The sequence below is a fragment of the Metopolophium dirhodum genome, chromosome 2, assembly GCF_019925205.1.
Source record: "Metopolophium dirhodum isolate CAU chromosome 2, ASM1992520v1, whole genome shotgun sequence".
Lineage (NCBI taxonomy): Eukaryota > Metazoa > Arthropoda > Insecta > Hemiptera > Aphididae > Metopolophium > Metopolophium dirhodum.
The window spans coordinates 36,391,105-36,402,617 of NC_083561.1; the positions used below are offsets into that span (position 1 = coordinate 36,391,105).

General features: G+C 29.5%; 1 protein-coding gene across 1 annotated transcript; it reads left to right on the plus strand.

Moving 5' to 3' along the window:
* The first annotated feature begins 2,670 nt into the window (after positions 1-2,670).
* On the plus strand, positions 2,671-7,495 carry LOC132938919 (uncharacterized). The gene is made up of 4 exons (XM_061005905.1): positions 2,671-2,755; positions 5,607-5,690; positions 5,761-5,917; positions 7,402-7,495. Exons 1-4 carry the CDS (start codon positions 2,671-2,673, stop codon positions 7,493-7,495), a joined length of 420 nt encoding a protein of 139 aa, XP_060861888.1.
* The last annotated feature ends 4,018 nt before the right edge of the window (positions 7,496-11,513 follow it).

An 11,513-nucleotide genomic window follows, 5' to 3' on the forward strand; every position in this document is an offset into this window, starting at 1 on the left:
AAAATAAATTAATGATATACAAAAAAAAAACAAATACAACAAGGTAGTAAAAGAAATATAAATTATTTACAGATAAAATACTTAAAAACTGATGTGGACTATTTGATTTGGGTTCATGACAAATAATAAATAATTGTAAATTTTGGTTTTAAAATTTCTAAATTATTACGGATTTTAGGAAATCAAAAATAGTTGGGATGTTTATTTTTCCTAAGCTACTTGCAACTTTCACTTTATAACATAATTGTTAATCACTTTTTAAATGAAAGCATTAATTTATTGATACTATTGACAATGCACATTGGTACGATATTATCTAACAGAAAATTTTTATAGACTCACCGTAGATAAAGTTTACTTAAAGTTAATATTGACATATTATTTTATATTATGAATATAAGTATAAAACATAATTGAGTTTGTTTCGTTACAAACTACAAAGTATATTTAGCGATTATATAAATATATGAAATTTAAAATCATAATAATATTTATATGTACCATTGCATGGCAATCATTTTATATTTCATATTTATATAATCGCTAAATATACTTTGTAATGAAACATAACTCAATTATGTTTTATACTTATATGTTATATGCATAATATAAAAGAATATGTCAATATTAACTTTAAATAAACACTTTATCTACGGTGAGTCTATAAAAAAATCTTCTGTTAGATAATATCTAAGTATTCAAGTGATAAACAAATTCGGGGAATGAATTTACAATTATTTACAATGTATTTACAATTGTTTACAATTTGTCCGGAGTCGATAGGTGAAAGTGGGGTGGGGTGCAACATCGTGTACTTTCAGGTAGACTTTTTTTTTTTTTGATAACATCAGATAAACTTATGAGACACCTTGAATTACATTTTCAAATCTTAGATTTAAAAGAAAATTTTTTATAAATTTCTTACTCAAAATAATTTGCACATTTTCTAGATTTTTACGTATATTGTCAAAATTCAAACTTTAAAAGCTTATAAAAAAAAATGTGTGCCTATGTATTTTTAATATTTTTCAACTGTCATTGTAACAAATAACAATTAATATATTAGGAGCCTTGTATTAAATTTTCAAGATTTTTTACCCAACGAATACAATTTTATTGACATTTATAAAAAAAAAACTAAAAAAATTGGAAACTGATAATGTCCGTAAACCACTCAAATCAAAAAAAAAATATTTTTGAAATTGTTTCGTCTATAGAAAATGTTAATATAAACATTTAGTCAACATTTTTACTGACATAAAAGGTGATGACAGACTTTTAAAAAAATATATAAAAAAACACTCATCATTGTAAAATCAATACATTCATCGCTCCTCTCAGAATCTAAAATTAAGTCCAGTGTTGGGAAAGTTCCTTTTAAAAAGGAACTCGTTCCCGTTCCTCGTTCCTACTGTAAGAAAGGAACTCGTTCCCGTTCCTCTTTCCTGTCCCGAAAAAAGAACGCGTTCCCGTTCCTTTTTAAAAAGGAACGCGTTCCCGTTCCTTCATGTTCCTTTTTTTGCAATTTGAGTGGTGGTCAATGGTGTATTTTGCGAACAATTTTTAAGTCAGAAATAATCGAACCGAGAGAGTTAACCGATTATTTCTGACTTAAAAATTTTTCGCAAAAAACACCATTGACCACCACTGAAATCGGTTAACTCACTCCTTTCTAGGAGCACCGATTTTTAACAAAAATGATTTGTCTTAGATTTTTTTTGTTATAATTCAAAAGTTGTATAGCGTAGACTTGAAACTTTATATATATACATTCATATTGCATAATTGCATAATATTATACATGTATATTACTATAGTAGTATAGTATACAGTGTATAGTGTGTACTATACACGATACACCACACATAGAGACATGCTATAGGTTATAGGCTTATAGCCCATAGGAGTATAGGACATAGTATGATACAACAATCTGTTTTTTTTTTTAATTCAATTTATTTGAAAAAATATTTTTATACTGACATTTTGTTTTGTTTGAGAAGAACTAATTTGGCGCGCGGAACCGGAAACGACCTGGAACACGACACGCAGTCGACCGACGGCGTCGCGGCTCAGTTTTGGCGCGGAAACACACTATATGCGCTTCATAAAATATACTGTGGCACTCAACGTGTTAAAATTTTTTCATTATTTGAGGAACGGAAATTTTCGTTCAAGTTCCTTCAAAATAGGAACTCGTTCCCGTTCCTCGTTCCTATATTTTAAATGGAACGCGTTCCGAGCTTCGTTCCTATAAAAGGAACGCGTTCCAGGAACGCGTTCCTTCCCAACACTGAAATTAACCTAACCTTGCAAGCTATTAATTAATATTATAATGTTCGCAAATCGTAAGCACCTTAACGATTATAATATTATATTTGCGAGTTATTGTAGTATATTGGGTAACAAACTAAGATTAGCATAGTTTTTATGATGTTAAATTGGGTAAATGTTTAAAGCATAAAATATCGTATGTGTAGGTAGGTACTACAAATCCATATTATACAAATATAAGAAATTAAACGATTGAAGATAATAAGGTATTCTATTTGTAACTTTGGGTTCTATGGTAATTGCTGGTAGTAGGTAGGTACTTATCGGTATTCGAGACGAACGATGTTCTGCTTATCAGTCATTATTATTTATTAGTTTTTACTGAATCTTATAACCATGATTAAAGATATTATATCAGCTTTAATCGTGCTTACTGCTTATAACTTATACAAGGATATTTCCCTATGGGCTATGCTTAGGAGTGGGTCGATAAGTTCAGATAGATGGTATCTTTCCTATGGATAGGTGTGAACGGGTATGAGTGTATGACAGTAGACGAGTAGATAGTAGTAGTTCATATAACTATTAGTGGGACAATAAAATAATAAATATGTATTATAGGTACCTACTACCTACTATGGTTATCTTTTAGCTTGAACGAATGTACAGAATGTTTAACTTCTGGTCTTTCAAAACAAAAAACCGTATAGTGCCCACAAAAAAACCCTAACATTGAGGGTCTAAATCTCACCAACGGATTATTCAAAAATTAAAATTATTATATGAAATTTTAAACATAGGTTAGTGTCCTGATTCTCGGTAGAAGTTTTAAGCCACTTATTGAAACTAGACGACGCACTCATTGGAGTGATCGCTTGCCTAAGTAAAGTATTCGCTGGATTCGTGTTTGCATTTGCACCTTCAGAATTCTATTTTTACATTGGTAAGCATGAATTATATTTTTAAAATAATAAATATATTAATATTATTGATGTACAATATTTTTTTTTATGAAGAAAGATAATACAGAAAGAAAATAAAAAAATAGGAGGAATTAAGAAAGAATCAATAGAATAAAAGTATGAAGAAAGGTATGTAAGTCCTGGTCAGAAAGGTATATTTTAAGCATATAGCAGAAAAATACGTAAGGTACGGAGTGTGCTAGAGGTTGATGAGCATTCCGAACAAGGTGTTCGAGAATAGTAAGTTGTATGCGTCCTTCCGAGAAGAGTTGGTTCGACAACCCTCAGCTACTAGGCCGTATATTATTAATAGAGCTCGGATGTTAATGACCAAAATGCCATTAAAAATGCGTTTAAAAATTTCAAAATATGCTAAAATATGCATTTCAAAATTTCAAAATAAGCTAATAATATATGCCTTTAAATATTTCAAAAATATACCTATTTTTCAACAAATATATGCAATAATAAAATAATATACGCAAAAAAGGTGTTAAAATTAATTCAAAATAAATTATGAACAATATTAAATGTATACTAAATATTATACCTATTTTAAACAATTACAAAAAATGGGATAATAGTGATTTAGAATAACTTTTGTTTTAAATGATTTTAAAATAACTTCATTGCAAAATACATAAAAGAAATAAAATACTATAAATATAAATATATAAACTAAAATACATATTCGGTAGTAAAAAGTGTTATGTCTTATGTTTATATTAGATTTAAATATTTTAAATGCCACTAAATCTAGAAATTAGCAATATATGCATTGATATGCTCAAAAATGTCAAATATGCAAAAATAAGCAAAAAAAGTTTGCTTATTTCTAATATAGACTTCAAGAATCAAATTTATATCTCACTTCGGTGTAATTCTGACTGCGTGAAAAAAATATGCCAAGTCATAAACATCCGAGCTCTAATTATTAAATATTGAAACTATTTATTTTTAAAAGTATTACCATTATGGTATTTAGAGTTGCATAAAATGCAAAACAGCTTTACATTTGCATCTCCTTGTTTCACATTTTTAACCAAAAGTGCAGCGGCTCTAGCCTTGGCCTCCTAGATTTGAAAACAATCTTGCTACTTCTCTTAGTGACAACTGAATATCGGGTACTTAATCAACACCATTTACAAACTTCTCCTTGCAAATGGTTAGTTGATTTTTACTGTAATAATGTTGCAGGTTACATTTGGTTGTGACTAATTTATAATTGAACGTAAAAAAAAAAAATTATTTACTCTACATATTATATTAAATAATTTACTTGCTAAAAAAAAAATAAATCCTCTACCTGTATTATTTAAATTAAAAAATGTTTATATTTTTCATTTTAACAAAACCATAAAAACTATTTTTAGAGAACAGCAAGTCTTTCTCGTGAGTCGTGGTATCCTCTGGGTTAGTCTAAATAATGCAGTTTGCGCATCAATTTTGTTGAATTCAACCATTTTTGTAAGACAGTTGCGCATCATTCCATTTTTAGGTTATCCATCGTTTGCGCATCGTCACTAAATTATTGTAAATAATTTTGGCATCAACATGTGTTTATCATCATAACTGGATGTGATTAAAAGTATCCAAAATCACAAACTATAAGTTGACATTCAGCTTAAAACTTTCAATTTTCAAACATCAAGCCGTATTTCTGTTGAAAAATTTATACCTACGTATATTGCAATAAGTAAAATGTTATAATTTATAACGGATTTACCTATCACGTCGTTCAAGAACTGAAGTGGAAGGGTGACTCGTAACCACAGCCACCCATAGATTTTTATTGAAAAATGTAGGTAATAGGTATATTGTATAATATATTTTATTATAATACTAAGCGTAATCGTGTTCCCAAAAAGGTGCACTGTATGCAATCCACATTTAGATACCTAACGAATACTATTGTGCTTAGGTAACTATTGTATAATTTTAGTCATACACTTATATAACAATTAGGGTAGGTATTACAGCTCAGATGAGGTTCTCGAATTGTATGCACTGGTTGACGGTGGTACGTGAAAATTAATACATACATGTTTTTTAATAATGTATGTAACGAATCTAATTTTTTTTTTATGGTTTGTGTAAATACATACTAAACACTGTTAAATGTACATAAATTATTATTTTTATACATTATATTATTGGTTTAAAAGTATTTCAATTTTGAATAGTTCTACTTCTAGTATCTAATAACTAATAAGTGGATTTGTAATACATAATATGAGGGGTACGCGAATAAAAAGTTTGATAATTTTCGTGATATAGTTAATAGCTGTTGCCTATTACATATTTTTTACGATATCAAATACCTATTTTATCTTGGTTTTTTTATACTAGGTTATATCATTTTGTTAACAGGTGCTGTGGTTGATGTAATGAGTGTTACCACATATATAGTAATGGGATCGATTCTCTCAAAGATCGTACCTCATGCTGAGCTTGGTACATAAATAATTTTCATTTTTTATTTACAATATATTAAAGGCTATCTCAATAACTCACAAATTTCCAGGTCAAGGATCAGCAATAATGGCAGTCATTGAAATAATAGTGCCTGTTGTGTACAAACCTTTGTACAGTGCAATATACAGAGCGACTCTGACCACGTTTCCGGAAACATTTTACGTGATATGTTCAATAATGCTCACACCAGCCACATTTGTATATTGGTAACTAAAAATCATCAACGATTATCTATTAATTTATTACATACAGGTTAATTCTATGACAAATTACATTAATAGGGTAATTGTTTAACATAATCAGTGAAGTGGTCCAAAAATTAAGATTTTTAATTATTTTTATATGTCGAAAACGCGGATTTGTATATTTAATATCAAAATAAAAAATAAATATTCCACAGTATTCCTTGAAAGTCCGGATGTGATATGATACACCACATATTTTTTTTTTACCATTCTGTCTATCTAGTGACATGATGTCATAATAGAAAACAATCATATGACCTATAGTTTCATAATAAGAATGCTGCAGGAATTAGTAAGGACGTTTTGGTACAATTTACTTGTTCATTGAAATACACTGGAGTGTTTTTAGAAAGATCACTAAGAATAATTAACATTTAACTTCTCGGAGATGAGAAAAAAATTAAAACTTCGGTTTTGGGTCATATCACCCAGTATTTATTCTATTGACAATATTCATCGTATAAATACCCCGCATGGCTGCATATGTAAATATAAAAAATTGTTTACGAGTCATTAAAAAATAATTAGTGTTAAATTCATAGACTGCTTCTGTAATCAGAGATATTACTCATATACCTGCTAACAAAAAAACCTTGTTCTCCGGCTTTAAATGACATTATGAAAAACAAAGAAATTACTTTTTAGAAAATTCATAAAGAGATACTATTATACATTTTTAGTTAGCTAGGATTTATAAATAGTACGATTCGTGGTATGTTTTTTAATATGATGTTCCATTCAATAATTATGGTTTATGATTATAAATCTTAATATGTGGCTCGGGCGCTCGGCGCGGTACAGTGGCTGAAATCAATCACGTGACGTGATTGAGAGTAAGCAACTATCGCTGCCACTAGTTCTCGGATGGGTGACCACCCGGTTTCGTAGTGTGAAAAAACCTTGCCACAAACACACGTGTTCCTAACCGACCGTACAAACCATCCCAACCCAACTGTGCCAACACTACCAACCTTACAGGCTAATAACCTCAGTCATCAGTCTTAAAACCTAAAACAAAAATCTTAATAATTAAGTCAAACATGGCATACATATCATAAAATATGTATTCGAGATTTGATTTTTTTAACATTAATATGTGTTGGGCTGGCTACAACTTTATTTTTCCGACTGATTTTCGCGTGGCCAGTTTTCGTACCGACTGTAACATTTAGATATTGTTGTTACCATGGTAACTCTCCTCCCAGAAAAACATATTTATGATTCATAGATGTTCCTTGCAGAGAAAAAATATCAAGTAGCGTGCTTCGTTTTAAGATTTATGTACCTGTAATATTTATGAAAACATATAAAGGGTGGTGTGGCAAACTTAATATAGTCAAATATAGCAACCACTCACATGTAACCTAACATTTCCATCTTTGTCAACACGAAAAACAAAATAAAATATTATACTTTGTATAACAATATCAAATTGACATTTACAGGTGGATGTATCATATAAATAACCAGGAAGATAAGAAAACAGGTACTGTTGAAGAAATTAAATCAAATGATAATCTTTCCTTTGAAAATAATTGAAGACTATTTATAATATTCTAAAAAATTGAATAGAATTAATTGAATTTTTATTTTATTTTTAAGTACCTATCTATAGTAAAACTGTATACTGTTTATATGATAATTTGTTTTGATTAAAAAGTGTATCAAACTTTGTGTTTTCTGCTTTATATCATATCCACATTTATTTGCACCTGTTATCTAATACTTTTATTAATATTTGGGACAAAAAAATATTTGATATTTATTATGTAATGAAAATAAATAATACTTTAAGATAATATCCTTATTCATTAATGTGAAAATAATTATAAACGTAATTATTTATATTTAAAAAAATCTTTATAAAATTTTTAAAAGTTAACTTGAAAAAAAAAAAAAGTTAACTTAATATGTTCATTATATTAACTAACTTAGTTACCATTATTTCATTTAAACGTTATATGCATTTTTTTGTTTGTTTTTTTAATATTACCTGTTGTATTGTTTTAATTTAAAGAGAAAATTGTATTACTTTGCTGTACTTGAGCCCTTACGGTTTATTAGAATAAAATAAAATATTATTATAAATGTTTTTGAATGTTAAAAATTGCTAGTTTTAAAGCACTTTTGCTATATCATAATATGACGTATGGGAGATGGAGTGGCCGAGTGGACTAAGGCGTCGTTTGCGACGTGCACCGTCGATGGTTCGAATCTCGGTCATGGGTGGCACTTCTCTTCGGGCAGTCACGGTGTCTGGTGAGAGAGGCTGCCATCCATCTACCTACTGGTGCCCACTTGAAAATCCTGCCAAACACAAAAACGTGTTCCTCTGACCGTTCCTTACCGTCCCAAAAACCCTTCAGTACCATCCTACAGCTAAGGGCCTCAGTTGCCGGGCTTAAGACCAATACAAAAATATGACGTATATTCATGTAAATATTAGTATGTAAAATGTATGTTAAACTGTATATTATTATGTATATTCAACTATTATATGGATAGTCTCCCTGTTCCCTCCACAATGTTGCCTTAAACCTACAGGGAGTAGGCTGTAGGTATCAACTTGTAAATGTAAAGTATAATGAGTAAAGACCGGATTTATATTCTCTTAAAATACCTTAAATATGATGCTAATATTCTCGAAAAAACCTTAAAATATTCTCATTATATTCTCTTAAAAATTTAAAAAATATGCTAAAATATGCAAAATATACAAAAAAAAGCAAAAATATGCAAAAATAATCAATAAACATCATTATATTTACTTTAATATGCATTTAAAATTTTTTTTTTTTCAATTTTATATTAATAGTGAGTTAATTATTAGGTATTTAAAGTTTCGTATTCTAATGGAATATTATTGCACTTTAGTAAGAGTTGGAAATGATAAAATGAAAAATTGTAAATGTTCAAAAAAATTTTTTCTGGGTACCGTAATATTAAAATTAAAAATAAATACAAATTTTTTCTCACAATTTACGAAATATTCCAAAATATACTAAATGAGTTAAATATTCTCTAACCCATAAAATATTCTCAAATATGCAAAAAAAACTTTTTTCTATGCATTCAGAATTGAACAAATCATCCACATTTTTCACTCTCAGAAGACTGCATAGACCCAGTAACGATATGTAAAAACATATAAATCCGGTCTTTAATAATGAATAATGACTAATGACAATATCCAAGCATAATGTTATTAAATTTAAACAAATAAATATTATTTACAAACTTTTGTATTTTAAACAATCGTTGATTAATAGCATAGGCTTAATGTAATATATTAACCCTATATGACATGTATTCGTTTACATGTTACAATATAACTGTTAAAAAAACAAAAACCAAAAATATAAATACTTAGTGAATTTTAAATTTTAATCACAACAATAAATCCTGGTACCTATGTCGACAGGACAACCTTCTTTGGCTGTTTGATTTCAAGTGGGTTGGCATTTGCAGCCACCATTAAACAACACTTGCCGCAAGGTCGTGAAACCAAAACGTTATAGAAATTTTAAGCACCACGTGTCGTTACCAAAGATAATCACAGCTCTATCAAGAAACGTCAGCTATCTTCGAAGAAAAAAAATTGAAAATTAGCCAACTAGTAACTATTTTAATTTGTAGGTAGGTATATAATGCACGACAAATTAAATTATTAAATTATTACCACGTGAAGTACTTGAATCATAGTCAATACTGAGGGTCAAGTTATTTGGTGAGCCACTGCGACATACAAAATATATAATAACATTTTTTACCGATGCCTGTACGGTAACCCTAATTAACGGGTACGGTTTCTGGTATACAGTAGAGAAATGCGATGCTAGGGTAAAATATATACAGTGGCTTAGTAGGTGTTAACAGTCTAATTTGGTACTATGCCACTATGACAAGATTACACGATTAACGGAACCCCGCAATGATCGTGGGATAGGCCAGCTATACGGATACAACTTCGAATCCACGGCCACACATGTAGATCGTGGGAACTGGGTAGCAAAAACTATTTCGGGACATCGACCATCACGACGGGCCATGGGGGCGACAGCACTTCTCGCAAGGGACAAGTTAAGCAGAGTAATAGCAGGCAGCATATATAGGAGAGCCCTGAACGGCCCGTGATTTTTCAGACGTGATTTCATAGGTTAGGTTAGGAACGAGCACCTCCGCGCCAGACTTTGGTTTAAATCAATTTCTTGGACTTAATCGATCGTCAATATTTTTTTACTTAAAAAATAACCGAGTGAAATCGTATATTTTCTAACAGCTAGTAGTATTCGTTGATCCGGTATTTTAATTATCTTGACATTGTAATCGTAATCTTGAACATCGTTGCGCATTTATCGCAGTAAACAGTGTATATACAATTATTATTAAGAGATGTACGTATTGTATTTTATAATCAAATCCGCCTTATCGTGTCCTATCACCTTCACATGTACGCGAGTGTACGCTACGATAGTGTCCCAAAAAGCAATGACAGACAAACAGAAAGTAAACAAACACACTCACATCATTGTAAAATTAATACATTCATCGTTTCTCTCGGGATCTTAAATGAGTATAGGTACTAAAGTTCATTTTTTTCCTCATTCTGACTTTCCGTTGTTACCTATTTATTTTAAGTTACATGTTGATTTTATAACACAATGGTTAACCTATTGTTTATATGCCTATAATATTTAAATAAAATTATTATTTTTACTCTATGGACTAGTTTATAGGGTTGAAAACTGATTTATTGTTTCCTGAGAAAAACTTCGTTTTTGGAGTTACTGTTTAGTGGCTTTTGACATCGGTATAAGTGTTGGTATATTATTTTATACATTATATCCAATTTATTATTCCCCATATTGGTGCCAAATTTTCAGAAAAAAACGGGATCATGCATAGTTAATACGTAGAGATGGTTTGCTACTCACAAATCACAAGTACCCAATAGGTACCTATACTTACATTCGTTATTTCGTCATAAAATATATTAACTATTTAAGATAACATATTGGTTTACAATTTTGTTGTTTTGTTATTAATAACACGTTTGATATCCTATCAGTTAGGTTTAATTTATGCTTCAAATACTTGGCTACCGATAGTATTACATGGGTCGGAGTTTTACAATTAATACAATAATATCTCCGTGTAAGTGCGTCAATACAAAATATGTTTTCAGTGTAGGTACCCACTAAATTTTAATTCAAAATACAATAAACAGTGACGTATCACTGACTAACCACTAACGTAATTTAAATCAGGAAAAATAGTTGCTAATACAAATTATAAACATAATATAGGCTTGAAATTTCCAAATTGTATTTTATTTCTATAATAATTAAAAAATAATATAATTTTAATCTTAATTATTCATACGAAAATGTTTGTGATAAGGTAAATTGTAAATATTACAAATACCTAAATGGTATTTTTTGTGTATCTATTCTGTTCGTCTAAGTCAAATGACCTCATTGAACCCATGATAACAAAATAAAATGTATAATCATGATGTTTGAGACACGCCAACTATTCCTCGTTATTGTTTCACAAA

What these genes read in the sequence shown, in the direction of transcription:
- LOC132938919 (XM_061005905.1), top strand. Translation starts at nt 2,671, where the DNA reads ATGATTAAAGATATTATATCAGCTTTAATCGTGCTTACTGCTTATAAC. An exon ending in CCTATGGGCTATGCTTAGGA is followed by an intron (nt 2,756 to 5,606) that starts GTGGGTCGATAA and finishes TTTTGTTAACAG; the next exon opens with GTGCTGTGGTTGATGTAATG. An exon ending in CGTACCTCATGCTGAGCTTG is followed by an intron (nt 5,691 to 5,760) that starts GTACATAAATAA and finishes ACAAATTTCCAG; the next exon opens with GTCAAGGATCAGCAATAATG.